Below are 21,506 nucleotides of genomic sequence, written 5' to 3'. Positions count from 1 at the left end.
AAAAAAATATTTGTTTATTTATTTATGGCTGCGTCGGGTCTTAGTTGCAGCTCTCGGGATCTTTCATTGTGGCATGCAGGCTTCTCTCTAGTTGTGGCACGGGGGCTCAGTAGTTGTGGCGTGTGGGCTTAGTTTCCTCACGGCACGTGAGATCTTAGTTCCCCAACCAGGGATCAAGCACGAGTCCCCTGCATTGGAAGGCAGATTCATAACTACTGGACCACCAGGGAAGTCCCCCCTTTTATAAATTTCTTAACTTAATTTTGGTTTATAAAATGGCAATGTCTTAAAGAGAATCTCCCACCACACCTCAGACTTCACATAGCATTGTTTTACGGTAAAACATAGGTAGAGCTTTGGTTGAGGAATAAGCCATTACCTATCAGTTTACTTACAAACAAGCACAAGAATCTGATTGGGTTACTTCATGGGACGAAGGTCCACCTGTGCTCTGATTGGTCAGTCCTGTTAGAAGTCAGCTGGTGGTTTGGTTTTGAGTACACTGATAAGCCTTTCTTAGGAAAGTTCTGAGATGATTCGCCGATCTTATTTTTCAAAATAGAATCAAGAAATAGGACTATGAAATCACTGTATAGGTTTTAAAGATCTGGTTGAAATACTTCTGAGCGATGGTTGCCTATCTCTGGGGAGGGGGATGGGACCTCATTAAAAGAGGATATGAAGAGAGAAATTTCCAATACTACCAGGGGATTCTTGCTACTAAAATACTCATAATCAAGTAGGATACAGCATAAGATAATAAAACTACCCAAAACAACAGTCACACCTGTACACTGGACAACATCAATCCCAGTACTAGCATGTAGAAGCTGTGAAGTCTTTCTGAGCATAGATTTCCTAGTATACAAAAAAGTAACGATAAGAACTTGTATTGCACACAATCACTTTGAGTATTAAATGAAATGACATATATGAAACCATTGATCACGTATATAAGGACCTAAAAAATGTCGGTTTCTATTCTCTTCCCAGTCTTTCAAGTGAAGAATAAAATTGCCATGAGGTTACTAACATTTCAGTCTTGTCATAAATACTTTTGATACACTCTTTAAATATTTAGAGAACCATACTCTTAACTTCTAGGTCACTGTTTAGAAGATTGATTTTTATTTTTAAAATTAGCTGTTAGGAGCTTCTCTGGTGGTGCAGTGGTTAAGAATTCGCCTGCCAATGCAGGGGACACAGGTTCGATCCCTGGTCCAGGAACTAAGATCCCACATGCCGTGGAGCAACTAAACCTGTGCACCACAACTACCGAGCCTGCGCTCTAGAGCCCGCGAGCCACAACTACTGAGCCTGCGTGCCTACAGCCTGTGCTCCACAAAAAGAGAAGCCACCACAATGAGAACCCCGCGCACCACAACGAAGAGCAGCCCCGCTCACTACAACTAGAGAAAGCCTGTGCCCAGCAATGAAGACCCAATGCAACCAAAAATAAATTTAAAATAAATAAATAAAATTAGCTGTTAAATTATTTTTTTTTAATTCACAAATGAGGACTTCCCTGGCAGTTCAGTGGTTAAGACTCCACACTTCCAATGCAGGGGACACAGGTTCGATCCCTGGTCAGGGAACTAAGACCCCACATGCCACACGGTGCAGCCAGAAAATTTAAAAAATTAAAAAAAATAAAATTCACAAATGATACAAGACCATGAGTTGTAATTTAAAAAATTAAAAATCGAACAATTCAGAAGTCTATGGGGTATAAAAGTAGTGTCCTCCCTTCCACACCCCACTTCCCGAACGATTTCTATCCCCAGAGGGTATATTTTATCATTTTAGATCTTTTCCTATGCATTCTCATATTCATATTCTCTCTTCCTATCTTTTTATTATGGAAGATTTCAGAGGAGATTAGAATATGTGTACTGTGGATTTTTCTTGATATAACAAAAACATATTTCATATTCATGTGTTGGTTGGATATTAACTTTCCCTGTACACCACTTAGACACCCTTTTGCCAAATTCAGTCTCTTTCTCACTGTCCTTCTCCTATCTTCTTTCTATCTGTCTATGTATCACTTATCATTCATCTATCTATCTATCGATTGAGCTATCATTCTTCTATCATTATCTGGCTAGCATTTATTTTCCCATCTAGCTGTAGAGAGGGATTACTCTTGGTTTTATTTTTTAATAAATACTATAACACATTGTTCTGTGACTTTTCACTTTGTAATCCATCTTGAAAATCTCTCCATGTCTTTCCATATAGATATATCTCAATTATTTTATAGATATATTATCATTTTCACCATCGGTTGCCTATCGATGCACATTTAAATTATTTCTACTTTGTCCAGTCATCAGTCTCTTTCCTTTAGATTCCTTCTGAGTTTTAACACCTTATTTGGAAACGTTTCCCTCTTCATAACCACATTTAAAAAATAAAACATATTCTTTTACAGATTTGCTTTACACTAACCTTTTGAATCTACTTTGAACTTTTTGCTTAAGATGTAAGATAGGGATTTAATATTATATTTTCCCCCCTGGATATTCAATTTTCTTAGCACCGTCCTTTCCCAGTGGGTTTGAAATGCTGCTTTTAATTTGGATGTGCTGAATTTTGTACCGTACCTGCCAAGTTTTTCTACATCATCCACTGTTTCTGGCAGGGCAATGCCCTTGGTTTCAGGCAAAAGCATCACAAGAGCACCACAGACAGATGCCAGGATACCTGTGGCACAGGAGAAAGGCGTTACGGTACCGGGAACGTACAGCGACCCCTCATGGCCCCCTGCTCAGTCTGGAAGCCGCTGTGCTCACTACCTGGACTCATCCTGCCCCACAGCAGCCCTCTGGTCACCCTGCCCAGCATTCCTCTGTCATGATTTCACAGGTTCTCAGCCTTCCTCATACTCTAGACAGTTCCATCGCTCCTGTGTTCTTGGCATCTATCCATTCATTCACTCGTTTCACAATTTACTGAGGACCTACCAAGTGCCAAACACTCCGAGAAGCCCTCACCTCCTACTTCACAGGGAACATAGAAGCCACCAGTGAGGAGTCCCTCAGCCTCCTTTCACTGCACCCTGCCCCTCCCCTTCCTGCTTCCATCATGTGACACCCAAGACTTGTGCCCACATCTGCCCGAGAGCATCTCCTGGCGTCTTTGTGGGCTCCGCGCTGTAGTGATTCATCTTCTCCCTCCAGCACCTTTAACCCGTCAGTGGACGCCTTGAAACATATTCAAATCTCTCCTCTTTAAAGAGCCTTCTATCAACCTCACCATCCTCCCTTCTTCCGTTCTTTAGAACCGCAATTCTTGAAACACCATCCTCTCCTATTTTCTACACATCTTCATATCCCAGCGCTGTGCTGGTAAATGCCTAACAACCAGCTCTCCAGAAAATAAAGTCCTGATGTGCAGCAGCATTTCCCTGTTTCTGTGGTGTAAATACACCCAGCGTGGATGCGAGCGATTCAAACCAGCAGTGTGACGTCGCGAGTGAGGCTCTGGGGAGATGGGCGGCAGCATCTCCACCATGGACTACGGTGGACGCACCAGCCTCGGGGACAGATGCAGTAGAACTCAATGAATCAGGAATTGATGAGGTGTGCGTATTTATTACCTCTGTTTTTAATCTATTTTATATATTCCATTTTTAATGATGGATGTGTTTAAACTGGCTCAAAAATTCTTGAAAACTTGACAGTTGACCTTGGCGGGCCAGAGTCACTTCGCAGCTCCACCTGCCCTAATCCGGCTCTGCTCCGTGTCCCCTCTGGCCTTGCTCCAGCCAGGTCGCCAGTTGCTGCCACCACCAGGTGCAGTGGCCCCGCTTCTCGTCTCTGCTGCCTGGCCTCGTGGCAGCTCAGGCGGCTGGTGACCTCACCCGCCGTCCCCGGGCTTCCCTGCCCCACGCGCTCCCGGTTTCCCTCCTGCCCCTCTTGCATCCCTTCTCATCCCCTGGCTGGTTCCTCTCCCTCTGCTTATGCTGGATGCTCTGTCGTTCCTCAGGGCCCCGTCCTGGGCCCCCTTCTTTCCTCTCACTCTGTCCTGTTCCCTGTAGACGGGGTTTCGGTCACTCCCATGGTTTCAGTGGTTATCTACATCCAGATGGCTTCCAAACCTTCATCACAAGGCCACACTTTGCTCCCGACTCAGCTCATCAAACCTACTGGCCTCTCACCATTTCAACTTGGATTTCTTAGAGGCACCTCATGCTGCAAACAGCCCAAACAGTATCCCTCCGCGTCCTCCTGCAGACGGGCACCTCTGACATTCACTAAACTAGGGCTGGCCCCGCCACCTATGGTGCTGCCAGCCCGGAGGCCGGCTGCCAGCTCCCTGGTCCCTCTGGCCCTCGTCCCGTCAATCACCCCCTTTTGCCAATTCAACCTCCAATATATTTTTGTGGATCCTTCCACTCCTCAGCATTCTCAGTGCCATCACCCTAGACCCAGTCCTTATGAAATCTCTTACCTGATCACACCAACATTCTTTGAATCATCTCACCAGTAGCATTGTGCCCCTCTAACTCATAGGCATACCTGCCATCAGAGTCATGTCTCTAAAATGCAAACCTGACACTGTTAACCCCGGCTTGAAACTCTGCTCTTCGGATAAAGAGCAGACCCTTTGCACATCGGAGAAGACCCTCCATGGTCCGGCCCCAGCTCACCTCCCCAGCTTCATCTCTCTTCAGGCCCCAACTTACACACTGCACTCTGTCCTTTAACTTCCTCTTACTCTAGGCCTTCCCGCTGCCTAGAGCACCAGCCCACACCTCTCACGTGCATAATTCCTATTCAACCTCCACGTGGCCCCCTTGCTCCCTGACTCCACGGGTCTGGTGCTCCCTGCGATGTGCTCTCATGGCGCCCTTATTTATCACATTCCCTTGTGACTGTTTGGAAAGGCGACTCCCTCCCCAGCCAGACTCTGCGAAGCAAGGGCCTGCCCTGCAGCACCAGCGCCCAGCTCCGCCAGCCGGGCTCACAGGCAAGCCCCGAACCTCGACGGCCTGGGCTGTCAGGCAGCTCTGTTTTGGTTGCACAGTGGCCTCTCTTTGCTTTTTCACGCTGGCCCAGAATCAATGCTGAGCTTGTTTATCAGATCCCGTGAAAGAGTTTGAAATGATCTTTTATGGAATCACTGGTGTCAGTGATTAGAAGCCGACTTTATGGTCCCCAGCACAGCTGAAGGACTCCTGCATTCCTCCGGATGTATGCCCTCACGGATGCAGTGTTTTCATTGGAACTTAAACTGCGGAGCAATGGGTGAAAAACCTCTACCGGGAGTAAGGAAGTGGAGGTGGAGGAAAGGTAGGTGAGCAAGGGGCCAGCCGGCATCCTCTCTTGCTGAGGAGGGTATGAGATCTGGGCAGAAACAGCACTGGAGATGCACTGGCCTGAATTACCCTAAGGGCCCTCCCTACGCTATGGTTCTATCCCTTCATGAGTTTCATGAAGATTGAAGGTCGGATGGAGGGTATGAACTTGAGGGGCATCAAAGAGGTTATGGTACGTGTCTACAAGGGCTTCTGCGTCCTCTGATCTTTAGGCATGGCGTGCTTAGCATCAAAGCACATGCAGATACAATATTGAGAGACATGGAGCACTTAACAATACAATTTGTTTTTAGGCTTGTTTTTAAACATACTGAAGGTCCTATTATTTGGTCCTATTTGGAAAATTATTGGTTATGTTCCACAATATTATAAAAAAGTTTCATAATATTTGATTTTAACTCAGAACCTCAACAAAGAAAGCTAAACTGAACACTTTTTTATAGCAACCCTTAATGTAAAGTAAATTTAAATGGTTTAGGGTCCACATTTCATTGTGGTTCCTCAAAACGGAAACAGCTGTTATAAAAAGAGCAAATGGTTAAAATTGATATCCAGCCTGATGATCATTTTAGGTTCTATTAATGTGAAAATGTGGATGAGAGCATTTAAGAATAGGATATAAAGTGAGAACTTACCAAAGATGATAAGAGGTAGTTCTAGCCAAACGGCCGCTAAGCGGAAGAGCAGAAATGGGGCTATGATCCCCCCAAAATCACATAAACCTGAACAGAGTGAAACTCCAAAGTTTCTGCAGAACAAAAAAAATTGTTTTAAACAAAAAGTATTTAAATAAATTCAAGATACATAACATTTTCAGATATCTAAGTAACAGAGAAATTGTAACAATATTTCCCACTTCTCTAGCTTTTAACTTTGAAAATTTCTCCTCTCTCATACCCTAAGCGCATCATTTCCAACCTGCACCAGTTCACATCTGGGTAAAAGCTGAGTCACAGTGAGGCTAGTTGGGGGCGGGGGCGGGTCTACAGTATTGGTGGAAATCAATCTTCCATCAGCGGCTCACTACCCAGCCTGCTCTGTGGCGCTTATGTGTCTCCTTGGCACCCCAGATTGGCGGTAAGGTGTGCTCAGGAATATTCCCCCAAGGAAGGAGGCCAACCTGCCCTAGCTATGCACATTGTTTCATCTTGTCCTTCAATAATCGGCTGTGGAGTGTGGTCAGAACAGAGGCTGTAGCCTTTACACAGAGCCCTGCTGATGAAGGAAGATGTAACCCATGACGCAAGCACGCTACCCAGATTTTCTGATTTCAGGTCTAGTGCCTTCCACAAACCCCCAACTGTGTATGAAGATATTGATGATAATAATGCAAAAAGAAGCTACAACTCAAAACTTAGCTTTTCCACGGGCTGAATCCAGCCCAGGGTAATAGGTCGCCAAGCTAAGAAAACTATTTCATAGTTTTTAAGTCAACTTCAAACATGCGGCTGCAGATTTACTTAGGAGAAACCACGATACGGATGTTGGAATTACCGTAATGTTGTTGGGTACAATTCTGAATTTACCAAATAAACAATTTCAAAGGCCATGGTAATGCCTAATCTTCCCAGGGTAGCAACAATGGTCCTCAACCAGGGTATTCCTGCAAAAACAGAAAATTTGGAAGGGTCTGCTTTCAATACAATTTTACAAAACAACAAAGGGCATTTGCTTAGTGTTCTCCCGGCCGTAAATCTGCAAGTGATAGATACCTCCTAATATTGTAGCCCAAATTCAACAACAGCAGCAACTGGGAGGACAGCTAGTATTTAGTGCACCAGCTGCCTTCCTGAGCAGGGCTGGATTACAGAAATACAAGTCAAGGCATTTGTTGAGAAGCTGCTACCTTGAAAACAATGTTCCAAGCAGTGCCTTCCTAGAGGGCCTGAGTACACTGGCCTTCTGTCTGGAAGGCAGTGTTTGCCTGTGCCCTTGAAAACCATCACAGCAGTCTGACGCCCATTTGCCCTCTTTCTGTTCATACCCCTTAGTGATGACACACAGAATCACTGTTCCCACCAGACCAGGAAAAATCTGGACCTGAAACTGACTTTGGTTTCTAAAGTGCAGCAAGGCTCCAAGGACTGAGATCTCCGGGAGGGGACATCTCTGCCGTGCGTCATCACCAGGGCGTATGTCTTTCCTTATTTCCCTCATCCCAGGTCTTTCTACTTTGCCTACGAAATCATCCAGAAGGAGCCAGATTCTTTAATGCTGGTTTGTTCATTCATTTAAAAATGAACTGTTTTAGGGCTGCTTTGGTTATATGAGGAAACACTCCTTTCCTCCATAGTAACTAGTGGGAAATGCCAAATGTTCTCTACTAAATATTTTCTTTCTTTTGTGCTTTAAGGGAAGAAGGCATAAACCATTTTTGCTCTAAAAAGTCAGTGCTCTAAATTTCTTAAAAGCTGTGCAGTTGATGCCATCCTTTTTTTTTAAATTGAAGTATATTTGGTTTACAATGTTGTGTTAGTTTCTTCAGTTATACATACATATACATTCTTTTTCATATTCTTTTCCATTATGGTGTATCACAGGATGTTGAATGTAGTTCCCTGTGCTCTACAGTAGGACCTTGTTGTTTATCCATTGTCTATATAGTAGTTTGCATCTGCTAACCCCCAAATCCCACTCCATCCCTCCCCCTCCAACACAAGTCTGTTCTCTATGTCTGTGAGTGTGTTTCTGTCTCGTAGATAAGTTTGTTTGTGTTGTATTTTAGATTATACATATAAGTGATATCATATGGTATTTGTCTATCTCTAACTTACTTCACTTAGTAGGATAATCTCTAGGTCCATCCATGTTGCTGAAAATGGCATTACTTCATTCTTTTTTATGGCTGAGTAATATTCCATTGTATGCATATACCACATCTTCTTTATCTATTCATCTGTTGATGGACATGTAGATTGTTTCCACATCTTGACTATTGTGAATAGTGCTGCTATGAACATAGGGGTGCATGTATCTTTTTGAACAAAAGTTTTGTCTGAATATATACCCAGGAGTGGGATTGCAGGATCATATGGCAACAGAAACCTCATACCGTTTTCCATAGTGGCTGCATCAACTTACATTCCCACCAATAGTGTAGGAGGGTTCCCTTTTCTCCACACCTCCTCCAGCATTTGTTATTTGTAGACGTTTTAATGATGGCCTTTCTGACGGGTGTGAGGCGGTATCTCGTTGTATCAATAGTTTTGATTTTATGCCATCCTTTCTTAGTAGACTTGGGTGAGGACATATGACCGCGTGAACAGCAGCTTATCTACTCTCCAAAGCAAAGCCAAGGGCGTTCAGCATATGCCTGACTTCCATCTTTGAAAAGGAAACCTTCTCCCTTTATACTCATATTTATTTATGCTTGCTCAGCACTAAAGGGTCCTCTTGTCTTTTAGAATTATCACGCTTTCCTGAATATATAATCTTTTAGTAGAAAAGTAGGCATGAATGAGGAGGACGAGAGAAAGGATGAAGCTCAGTAGATTTACGTGTTTGTTTTTTTTTGCTGCACCACACAGCATGCAAGATCTCAGTTCCCTAACCCGTGCCCCCTGCAGTGGAAACGAGGAGCCCTAACCACTGGACCGCCAGGGAACTCCCCTTCTGTGTGTTCTCTTTAGAGAATATTCAACCAATAAAAAAGCTAAAACTCATTAAATAAAACAGTTGCCTAGGAGGGCAAGCAAAGAAAAAGAGGGTTCCAGAATCCAGATCATTGCTGGGAGGCTACAGTTTGTTATATGTTGATTGCAAACTGGCTGAGGACGTCCTGCTGTTCTTGATGTTTTTCCCAGCTGAGGACACCTGCAGCACTCACATTAACGTCACACCAGGGAGTGAACAACAGCAGAGTCGTGCTGATGCACTGGGCCCGCCATCTGCTCTGGCCCAGTTGTAAACAAGTGTTTTATTTAGCCTTTACTTTTTCATTAAGGCCAGGGAGGGGGACTAGGAAATGCATTCCACCCCCTCCTTCAGTGAGCAGGTGGTGCGGTGCCAGATGCTGGGGAACTGAAGTGGCAACTGGCGCTCAGATTCCCTGGGTCCCGGCCTGACCAGGCAACCTCTCGCTGCTCTCAGGCTGCTGAGAAGGACGCTGTTGGCTCCCGTGGAAAGAACTTGATTACCCAGGTTAGGTTCTTAAGCTATAGTTTTTTCTACTGAATCACGACAGCTCTACAAGTGAGGCCCACTGACAACTTCAATGACAATTTAAGTTTATAACTGACTGCGGAAAAACAAACACAAACAAAAACCGAGAAACCAAATTAAAACACACACACACACACACACCCTCCCCCCCTCCATGAGAAATGTATGTGGTTAGCTCCATGAGTACAGATAAATAACTAGTCAATTCAGTAAAACGTTAAGAAAATGCTGTCAAGTTTTCTCAAGGTCCTCGACTCTTTCTAAGAAGTAAAGGCCAGTATCTCACTGCTCTGGGACAGAGATTTTGTTGAAATGTGTAACAAAAGAGAAGTCCCAAAGGCACTGCACTGCTCATTTTAACTAAAGGGTAAAATGAAAACAATTCATAGGAGGTGTAAGTTATGTATGACTATTACGTATGCACATAAAAACTTCTGATTATCCCTGTAATATGCTAAGTTCACCCTGGAGTGGCAATAGACATCTTTCCCGTAGCAATGGCAGAAAACAGCAAGACAAGTTAAGAATGAGGACTGAAACTGAAACTACCTCCCATGAACTCCTGAGAACAAAGAGAAAGAAAGTTCCTCTGATGGGGATTTGGTCAAGCTGGTAGAGATTACTGAGAATAATACCTCAATTTTTGAAGAAAGGATGCAGGATTTTAAACAAACACAATTTTACATCTCCTCTGAATGCACCATCTGCTCTGAGTTCTGAAATAAAACGTAGTGAAAATTCCTAGTAAGTAAGATAAACAGACTTACTTTTTACTTAAAGAGAAAAGTCCAAGACAGCTTTTTCATTTGAAAAAGACTTACCCAAACTGCCGAGTTTGCAGCCATCTTGAATAAAGTCAAATTAAAGATGGCAGGTGAGTATGGATTTAGAAAGCTCTTTATTTTTCAGGCTTTAATTAGAGTTAAAAATTTTGAGTCAGAAACAGTGAGTCTTAGATGAGGATACAGCCTGAAAGCCTTTCTTTTCCAGAAGTTCATTCTTCAGACCATGAAAAGTCATGCTTAGTGGATGGAAAGTTGGTTAAACCGTTTTCTCTGAGATAATTTTAGAGCTGATTCCCCTAGAAGGCTACTCAGTATTCTCTTCAGGGGCAGTCATCCTGGTGATGATGTCAAGAAAGGCTGAGAGGAAAAGTCTTTCTAATGTTAATTCAACAGCCCAAGTAACCAAGTCCCGAAGTTCCCTTAAGTGGAAGTAAGGATGTCAACTCAAGCAAGAAACCTCTGCTAATATTTGGTACTCACACACAGCATTAGGGATTTTTTTTTTCAGTGTTGTTTTTTTTTTTTTTACATCTTTATTGGAGTATAATTGCTTTACAATGGTGTGTTAGTTTCTGCTTTATAACAAAGTGAATCAGTTATACATATGCATATGTTCCCATATCTCTTCCCTCTTGCGTCTCCCAGCATTAGGGATTTGAACTTATTCTTAGCAGTCAGTTATGACCAGCGTGTGACTATAAAAGCGGCCAAATCTGCAGAATATACAAATAAAAATGTATCCAGAATAAGAGCAATTCATTTTCAATGTTGCTAAGAACAATTCTAAGGCTTAAATTGGGAAATTCTGTCTACAAAATAAAACTGATCGGACCAAACAGAAAAATCTATTCTTTGCCTTATATTTTCTGATATATGAGAGTGTTCTCTATAAAATAGCTTGATTCTCACCCCCTTAGTTACTTCAATATTGGTTTGGACGTATGATCTTCAATGATTTCTGGGATCATGCTGAATGCAGCACACATTAAAGTCATCCCAGTCAATCTAAGGCCAGAGAAGATCTTCTGGGGAAAGTTACATAATGGAGAGATGGGCCACACTTCAGTCATTAATCTTTCTCTCCACTTTCCTAACTTCATATGCAGTGAATACGTAATTGATATTTGATTCCTGTTCCAGATGCAATGAGAACAGATGACGCTGTCTTAGGGAACTACATTTAAAAATTAAACCTAAAACGAAAAAGTGCCGAAGTAAAACAGAAAGAACAGTGAAGTCTCCAATGTTCCTGATCTGTCACCTTCTACTAACTTGTGCATAATTCCCGAGGACGGAACTTATGTCTGTCTTGTTCACTGCACTATCTCTATTCTTAGTTTACTGGCAGAAATTAAAAGGCACTAAATAGGTGCGCATTGGCCAATCTCTTCCCCAGCTCTTATAATGTGTTAACTCAATGTGGTAGGTTGAATAGGGTTCCCCAAAGTTCATGTCTACCCAGAACCTCAGAATGTGACCTTATTTCAAAATAGGGTCTTTGCAGATATAATGGTTAAGTTAAGGCGCAGAGATGCAGAGAAGGTCATGTGAAGATGGAGGCGGAGATTGGAATGATGTCAAGGAATGCCGAGGATGGCTGGCAACCACCAGAAGCTAGGAAGAGGCAGGGAAGGATCCTCACCTAGAGCCTTCAGAGAGAGCATGGTCTGGCCCACACCTGGATTTCAGACTCCCAGGCTCCAGGTGTGTGAGAGAATGAATTTCTGTGTTGCGAGCCACCCAGTTTGTGGTACTTTGTTACAGCGGCACTAGGAAACTAATACGCTCAAGAAAAATGAGATAAATGTAAACAGTCAGTTGTTTATCATCAACCATTCCAGTATGACAGGACTTCACATCTTTTTTCCACCCTTCTCTTCTGAAGATGGGCATTTCTGTAATTTTATTTAAATAGGTAGGGTCTATCTGATGTTTTGGGATTTCATAAATCCTTATTTAATTAATAAACTCATCTGTACATGTCTGACTGTTTCGACTTCCACAGTATTATCAGTTCTTCCCTGATCCGCAGAGGATTCGCAAAAGAAAAGGCAGCTTCTCTTGTGCTGACACAAAGAACTAACAGAGACTCCAGCTCTGCCAGCCACCTCCCACCCCACACCTCCTGAAATGCTGAAATAATAGATCTGCTCTAAAACACACGTTCCCTGGGAGTTTGAAAGGCTTCCTCTGTTCAGTGCCCGCTGTGTTCTGAGGCAGAGATAACCGGCTTTCCATTAACAGTGTATTTGGAGTCACTGACAACCTCTGTACCATACACCGGTCATCAAGGCCCCCGCCACCCCCCAATTTAACTCTGAAACATCTCTGAAATCACTGTCTCCCATTCAGGCCCGACTGCCACGACCGTGATTCCTGCTCTCAGCCTCTCTCCTCCTCATTGCCGTTGTCCAAACTGCAACAGCCACTTGGAGGCCACCTGTCCTCCACCTGAAGCTCACAAGACCACGCCCAAGCTCTCGGCTTGGCCTTGGCTGTGAGGCCATCTCCACTGGTGACAGATGATCCCTCAGCCTCCTTGCCAGGATATTCCTGTGATAACAAAGAACGTTTGGTTCCCGAACCATCAAAGGTGGTGCGTACTTCTGAGAACCATGCTTTCCTTTGTAAAATAACTCCTAGCCTTCCCCTCTGTAGGGCACATTTCTCTTCCTTCTTCATACGTGCCTAGTTTTCACCTCTGGGAAGCTTCTCCTGACTATCCCCATGGATTCATCACTTCTTGCACCTTTTTTTTCCTATTTCTAAATCTTGTAAATCATTCTATTAGTTCATTTATCACAGTTTGCTGTGAGAGCATTGGTCTATATTCCTCACTAGGTTGTCTACCTTTTGAAGTCAAGACGTGTTTTCCTTCCCTTTGCAACCTCAGTGTTTCACATGGGATTGGCCACGTGGAAGAAATGTGAAACAGGGTCAATGATATCACAAAATTAAGTTGGATAAAGGTGATCAAAAATAAATGACATTAATTCCACTCCTGGGTCTATATCCAAGAAAAAACCAAAAACACTAATTTGAAAGGATACATGTACCCCTATGTTCACAGCAGTGTTTTTACAATAGCCAAGAAGCAACCTAAGTGTCCATCAACAGATAAATGGATAAAGATGTGGTATATATACACACACACACACACACACACACACACACACACACAATGGAATACTACTCAGCCATAAAAAAGAATGAAATCTTGCCATTTGCAGCAACATGCATGGACTTGGAGGCCATTATGCTAAGTGAGATAAGTCAGACAGAGAAAGACAAATACTGTATGATATCACTTATCTGTGGAATCTAAAAAATACGAAAAACTAGTGAACGTAACAAAAAAGAGGCAGACTCACAGATATAGAGAACAAACTAGTGTGTTACCACTGGGGAGAGGAAGTGGGGAGGGGCAACATAGGGGTAGGGGATTAAGAGGTACAAACTATTAGGTATAAAATAATCTACAAGGATATATTGTACAACACGGGGAATACAGCCAGTATTTTATAATAACTATAAATGGAGTATAACCTTTAAAAATTATGAATTACTATATTGTACACCTGAAACTTATAGTATTGTACATCAACTATACTTCAATTAAAATTTTTTAAAAAGTAAACTACATCACTCCAAGCTAGATTTCTCACATCTATTTCATCCATAAATGAACTGAGAAATGGAGAAAACAGAAAAATCTATAGAACCAATCTTTTATACTCAAAGTAGTTAGGCTGGTTAGGCAGAAAACAGAGTGACATCACTAGAGCACGACTGGCACTACGATTTTGATGCTATGGTCCATTTTCTAAAGACAAGTTCTCCATTCTTGATTATTTTAAGATTTTTTTCAAGTTCTTGGCTGCCAAGCAGACTTAGGGGACAATTACCTTCTGGTAAGAATGCAGTGACAAGACACGCCACTCCTGCCACTATATTGCTTGCCGCAAAGGGTAGGCGCCGACCAAAACGCTCAATGGTTAGTAAGATCAAGAGGGCTCCTGGCAGTTCCACAACTCCCGAGATGAAAAAGTCGATATAGAGGTTGCCTCCTGTAATTCCCAGGCGCATGACAAGTCCTTGATAAACCACAGCACTTGTGAACCTGGAGCAACATTGAAAGACAAGGGAGAACAAGTAAGAGATAACTTCAACCTGATCTGAAGGACGGGATGCATTGTAAATTTGACACAAGCTTTTGAATCCATCACAAGTCAAACTTACCAAGCAAACATAAGTATAAGTGTGCACTTCCTCATTTGGGGAGTTCTCACCAGATCTAAAAAGGATGGATTACTAACTTCCTCATCTGTAACAGTGATCTATATAAGAGAAGCAGATTTCAGTAGCAATATACAGCAAGAGACATCTGCATATTATAGATTTGTCATTGACCAGATTCAAAGCTACCAGATGATCTTACTGAACAGACCAGGGTCTTTCGTTATTACATCTTAAAACCTGAGAATAAGAAGTTTGATTCTCTAGCCTTTGTAAGAGGTCAAATTCACAAAGATGTACTTGCTGCATTGAGAATCTATTCTTACGGTAATACCAGCAGTACTATATGCTCTGGGTAAACAAGGATAAAAGGTGTGTTCTAAAGTAAAATACACTTATGCATGTATTAAATTGGAGAAAATAAGCATAAAACTGGTGAAAGCAGTTCCAAACAAGTTCCTTTATCCATTAAATCCTCAAACCTTAAGTTGCCAAATAAGCTAGAATAACAGTAAGTTCCCGAACAAGCATGGCACCAAAGGTATCTTTTTGCTTCTGTCCATTTACTGGAATCCGGCATCTTTTTGATCCAGGAAAATTCAGCTCGTCTCTATTTGGCCATCCAAGAAGTTGGCCTTTTCTTTAATTCGATTAAACCAATATTGCTGTTTGCCTCCTATGTATAAGGCACTGTAAGGGAAACAAAGCTGGACATACCCACTGCTTCTAGTCCTGTGTGCCAAAGGGATCATAACTCAGTCCCCTTGAAGTGACCACTGTTTCATGTTTCCATGCACTTGTATATTCTGTTACTTCTGCTTGAAGAGTCCTTACACCTCCCCAGTCTTGATTTCCCTGCCACTGGGAGCTCTTGGGAACTGATGATCTCCAGTCTGTGCCTCTACTTACCAGACTTCTATCATAGCCCATATGCAACTGCATGCCTTTACGGGTCTACTTATTTTTCTCCCTGCATGAGCTCTGGAGTTCTTGGAGGGCAGGGACTGCGCTGTGGCACCAAGCAAAGTGCTTGGTGTTCAGCCAGTGTTTGGGTGATGACTGAATGTTGAGACAGGAAGTCAAGTGCCATGGCCATGTCTGTTCCCTCAGACTATAGCCCTCGGTCTTTGTCCTTCTGTTAAGTGAGAACCCTGGCTAGCAAAAACAGGACCCTCACTGTCTGTTTACTCAACTCCAGATCCGGTCCAGAATGAGTGAAAATCTAGGCAACTTTTCCCCAAGACTTTGAGTCAAAAGTCCCTCTACCAGCCGTCATAGGAATTTGACTTAAATTCACGCGGATAGTACAATACCTTGTCAATCACCTGTTCTAAACATTACGCTCAACAGGTCACCTAAAGGTGCATATCTGCTGCCTATGCTTGCCCCAAGGAAAGGCACACACACAGAAGAAGACTGAAAAATGGATGTCTTTAGATCACTTTCTTTTCCTAAGTCTTTCCAGTACTGTATTTCTTCTATACCAAGACACACACTCTTCACAGCTGAAAAATCTCGAAATTAGGACGTGTCCTACAACTCGGCTGATAAGAAAGCAATGTGCCCAGTTTCAATAGCATGGTTTTTCTTACTGAGTGTTGCATAAAATGATGATGTGTCTCAAAATTAACAGTATCTAGGGGTCAATGAAGCAGTATTAGTAGTTACCAACACCAGTGGAAAACTGCTAATTGATTCCATCATCCATTCTTTTCATCTCCCTTTTGATAAAAGAGCCCATGGAATTTTAGTTGGGGGCATGGCAGCCTAGCTAAAGTCATATCTTCTAGCCTCTCTTTCAACCACGGGTGGCCCAGTGACTAAGATCTCAGCAATGAGGTGGGAGCAGAAGCCATGTGTACAAGCTCTGTGCCCCATCCTTTAAAAAGGAAATGGCTTGCTCTTCATTCACTGTCTTCCCTTCCTGAAGGATGGAAGAAGACAATGCTGGTGAAATGGCTTTGATTATACAACCTATTGCAGGCGAAGATGGAGAAACAAGATAAATGGAACCTGGGTCCTAGAGGACCTCATGGAACAGAGCTGCCTTTAGCGCCGGGCTACTCAACGCTGGGTGGGCATGTTAAAGAAAAAGAAACTTTTCTCTTTTTTGTCACTGTATTTTTGCAGTGTTTCAGCAGCAAGTCGACCTGTACTGTCACTAATACAATCCTTATTAAAATGTTCCCTGAGCTAATCCTCGAAATTCTAAGACCCCTACCTTCAACTTTGCTGCTCCAAAAATAAAGCAGAAATACCGTAAGTGAAAGAACTTAGTATATCACAATACAGTTGGCTCTTCACACCCACAGGTTTTGCATCTGTGGATTCAACCAACCGTGGGACCTGTGACTGGTTGAATCTGTGGATGCAGAACATGTGGATACAGAGCATCAACTGAGACCCATTCTATGTAAGGGCCTTGAGCATCCGAGGATTTTGGTATCTGCAGAGGGTTGTGGAACCAATATTCCACAGATACCAAGGGATGACTGTATATTATTACATGGTAGGTTATCAAAATGTTTTTCACAATTAGTTTCTATATATTGCCCACATTAAAATGGCTAACTTCTACGGAGTGTGCAATATTTCTTAGATTCTGGGCTAAGTACTTTACATGAATTATTTCATTTAATTCTCATCGAGACTCTCTAAAGTTAGTACTTTTATTGATCCTATTTTATAGATAAGAAAAACAAGGCTTAAGACACTAAGGATTCAATAGAAGGAAGGTGGCTAAGCTAGGATTTGAAATCCAGGCAGTTGATGGAGAGCCTCTGTTCTTAATCCTCTCACTGCATTGCTGGCTGTATAAAAAGCTTTTTATTCTAGAAAACTTCTTTGTAGTTGACGGTGACTTCTGTATAATTTTAAAGAAGGACATTATGCACTTGACCAAGTATTTAATCTTTAGTTAAAACACTGTTTTATGGAAAAGTTGGCCTTGATTAAAATAATTTAGATTTTGAGGACCTTTAAATTCAAGATTAAAGCCACTCATCATATGAGAGCCGTTTTCCTCCATGAATGTATCACTTATTCCAGTGATTCTCATCTTTTCACTTAGGGTTTTTCCACAACTTAGGCCTGGGTCATGTTCATCTCAGACTGTTCTCTTCTCTCCAGGGAGAGCCGACAGCTCTGCTCACGTACACACATGTACGTCACTGTTCACTCAGACCACACAGATAGGGACAATCCTTTCTTTTCAAAAGCAATATTCAAAACAATTTATTATGGACTCTCTTTTATTTCCTCTTCAATCTTCTTATTTTCTGCCTATAGCCATGACTCGTATGTCTTAGATAAGACTGAACAAATTACTTTCATTCTGGTCCATCCAACGTCAACATCCCAGAGTTTAAGGGAAATCCAACTTCACATATTTCAAGATCTCTAGTCAATTCAGAGAGATAATTTGACACTTAAACACCTTTGTAGATTTTTCAGCTCTTCATGGTTCTTAACTCTTTCTAACTCATAAAATAAATACCTCTTGCTCTGCAGATGTCACTTTTTCCTGATCAGGTCTCCAGGCTAGTTAAGTTACTACATGACCACAGAATTATGACATGTTAAATTCTGACAAGACAATAGAGCTCTGATGGTCTAACCCAGCCAACTTTTTCTGCAAAGGGCCAGATAGTAAGTACTTTTGGTTGTGTGAGCTATCAGGTCTCTGCTGGAACTACTTGACTGTACCACTGCTCTGTGAAAGCAGCCATAAGTGGATATATAAATGGATGGCTGTGGCTGGATTCCAATAAAATTTTATTTACAAAACAGGCAGCAAGCCAGGTCTGGCCTGCAGGCGGTAGACTGCCAACCTCTGAACTAGAGGGTTAGTGCTGGACGAACTTATACAGGTACTGTTATTTCCATTACAGGGAAGAAGAAGTTTAGGCACAGGAAAGCTAAGTAGTTAACCCAACAAAGACAGACAAGGAGTAGTTGAACCAGGAAGTTGCTACCTGAGTCTGTATTGCTCACCATTATGCTGTACTGTGTCTGCAGAGTATATTTATTTTATTGTTTAAAAGTATGCTTGTATCATATCATTAATGGTTCTCAGAGGTAGTGGGATTAAGGTGGCTTTTACTTTCTTCTTTCTGGCTATAAATATTCTCTTAAAATTAAAATTTGGGGCTTCCCTGATGGTGCAGTGGTTGAGAATCTGCCTGCTAATGCAGGGGACACGGGTTCGAGCCCTGGTCTGGGAGGATCCCCCATGCCGCGGAGCAACTAGGCCCGTGAGCCACAACTACTGAGCCTGCGCGTCTGGAGCCTGTGCTCCCCAACAAGAGAGGTCGCGATAGTGAGAGGCCCGCGCACCGCGATGAAGAGTGGCCCCCCGCTTGCCACAACTAGAGAAAGCCCTCGCACAGAAACGAAGACCCAACGCAGAAAAAATTAATTAATTAATAAACTCCTACCCTCAACATCTTAAAAAAAAAAAAAAAGAAAGAAAGGAAGGATCTCCTAAGTACCCTCAGCAAAAGTTAACTGTTGAGTCTGGGTAACAGGGGTATAGAAGATATTTCATTATTAAAAAAAAATTAAAATTTAAACCTACATTACTTTTGTAGCAAGAAAAGATAACTCACTTTTAAAGTGATGGATTTAAATTAGACATTATGCACCTTTTTTTGTCGTTGACTCAGTATCACTGTCTCTTTCTTTTTCTTAGTAGAACCCCCCCACTACACCATCCCCCCCACACACACACACACACATACTTCATCAATTCGTGTTGTCAGGGAAGCTGACTCTGTTTCCAATTGTAGGCGGATGTCTGATCATCTAAGGGTAATTCTATCCTTTATGTCAGTGACTGGGCACATGACCCATTCTGAACCAATGAGGGATAGACATGTGACCGAATTTGAACCAATGAGAAAAAGGGCTTCTGGGAAAGTCCTTCATTGCCTTTAAGTCAGAGGCATCCGAGGAATCTTCTCTCTCTCCCCTCAGGGAATTAATGAGGAAAGAGTGGGCTCAAATAGGTCTTAGCAGCCATCCTACCCCCAGGAGAGAAGCCGAGTGGAGGGTGGAGAAGGAGAGGAAACCATGGCTCAGTGTGGAGACCCAGGTCTAAACAACCCTGGATGCTGTTCTATCTCTAGAATCCCAGATCCAGGAGCCTGTGCTTACTGTCTAAGCCCATTTAGGTTGGTTTTCTGTTACCTGTTGCCAAAAGCAGAATTATCTGGAGAATTCAGTCCAGAACAATGCTTTTGCATAATAACTGAATACTTTAGGCAAAATAATTTTGCATTAAAGAATGAAAATAATTGTTTCACTACTCAAATTTAGTCCATAAAAATATTTAGTATTAGTCTTAATTTCAAACTTTTAACATTTATTAGAATCAAGCAGTCACATGATCTCTGCTTTTCCTAAGCACAAGTTTAATGCCTAGTATATAGCCTACACCAACAGAATATGAAGTGTTGATAGCAACTGAAGGTAATCGAGACCATAAAACCAATTTTCCCCATTCAGTAAATGAAAGGATTAATAGTGCTTCCAAGCAAGTATTTTGCCAGTTTAAGAACAAATCCAGCTGGTCTTTGATTTACTAACACGCTCTCTACAGTGACGCAGATATTCTGAAAGATGACCCACTTTCTGGGTGTCCAAAGACCTTGAGAGACTAAAAGCCATATCTTGGATGGAATTCATCCAGGAAAGTCTTGGCAACTCATGTGTAGTAACTGTTGCAGCTCTTATTCTTTTACAACAACTTCTAGCTCTATATTTTTAAACTAAATCATGCTTATTTTCTATTGTCAAAGCGTTACCAGATTTTGCATTGTCTGAGTCAGGTACAAAAGAATAGAAACGCTATGTCAGGTTATTATAGATAGACAGACAGATAGATAGATTTTAAAATTTGCTTTACTGAAATATAATTTATGTCCAGTAGAATTCAGCAATTTTAAGTTACATTTCAATGAATTTTGACAAATGTGTAGAGTCATATAACCACCGCTGCCATCATGATGTGGACTATCTCCATCGCCCCCAAAAGTTTCCTCCTGTCTCTTTGCAGCCAATTCCCTGCCCCCAGCTTTGGCCCCTGGCAAACCCTCATCTCCGTTTTGTCATTACAGTTTGCCTTTCTAGAATTTCATATAAATGGAACCACGCAGAACGTTATCTTTCGTATCTAGCTTGGCATTGTATTTTGTCACACATTTATCCATCTAAGCGGTGTCTGCCTGCTTTCATTAGGAGCAAAGGAAGATGGGAAATGCTCCTGGCAACATCTGTCTGTTTGGAGTCTTGTTACCTAGTAATGACACTCGTTGAAAAAGGGGTTGCTCACAGGTAAACTGTACACGCTGGTGCCCCGACACTCATTTACTGAACTAATGGCTATTTGCTCTATTTGACTCTTAATTGTCTTTTAATTCTGCCAAGATTTTGTTTTACATCAACAATGATGTTAAAAGCATGCTTTAGTCATCTTTTTTTGATTAGTCCAGCTCTATTTACAGTTCTTTCTGGTGCCTTTCTGAAACACTTCTTGAAGTTGACATTTTAATTTAAATTGCCAAGAAAGAGAAAGACATTGTAAATAACAATCTGTTATAAATATGGTGTTCAGAGCTCTCCTGACATGGGATTGGTTTCTGGTCAAGAAACAAACTTCTTGTTACCCAAGGGGAAAGGCAGGGAGGGATAAATTAGGAGATTGGGATTAACATATATACACTACTATGTATAAAATAGATAACCAACAAGGACCTACTGTATAGCACAGGGAACGATACTCAATATTTTGTAATAACTTATAAGAGCAAAGAATCTGAAAAAAAAAAGGTACATGTGTATGTAAAACTGAATCACTTTGCTGTACACCTGAAACTAACACGACATTGTACATCAACTATACTTCAATACAAAATAATTTTTTTAAAAAAGAGAGAGACAACCAGCCAGAGTCAAGCTAGAGATGCTGTATTTTAGTCGGAACATGTTCTTACCAACGCATT

General features: G+C 42.0%; 1 protein-coding gene across 1 annotated transcript in view; it reads right to left on the bottom strand.

Moving 5' to 3' along the window:
- SLC22A3 (solute carrier family 22 member 3) overlaps window positions 1–21,506 on the bottom strand; it is an 87,223-nt gene that overhangs the window by 2,966 nt on the left and 62,751 nt on the right. Inside the window, exons 6-10 of the mRNA XM_029223353.1 lie at window positions 14,509–14,606; window positions 14,175–14,389; window positions 6,818–6,926; window positions 5,959–6,071; window positions 2,607–2,706 (exon numbers count right to left, since the gene is read on the bottom strand). Coding sequence (XP_029079186.1) covers window positions 2,607–2,706; window positions 5,959–6,071; window positions 6,818–6,926; window positions 14,175–14,389; window positions 14,509–14,606 — 635 coding nt within the window. The remainder of the gene's footprint in view (window positions 1–2,606; window positions 2,707–5,958; window positions 6,072–6,817; window positions 6,927–14,174; window positions 14,390–14,508; window positions 14,607–21,506) is intronic.

The sequence above is a fragment of the Monodon monoceros genome, unplaced genomic scaffold (genome assembly GCF_005190385.1).
Source record: "Monodon monoceros isolate NGI ecotype Baffin Bay Population unplaced genomic scaffold, NGI_Narwhal_1 Super_Scaffold_15, whole genome shotgun sequence".
Classification (NCBI taxonomy): Eukaryota; Metazoa; Chordata; class Mammalia; order Artiodactyla; family Monodontidae; genus Monodon; species Monodon monoceros.
This window is presented reverse-complemented; position numbering and strand designations above follow the sequence as displayed.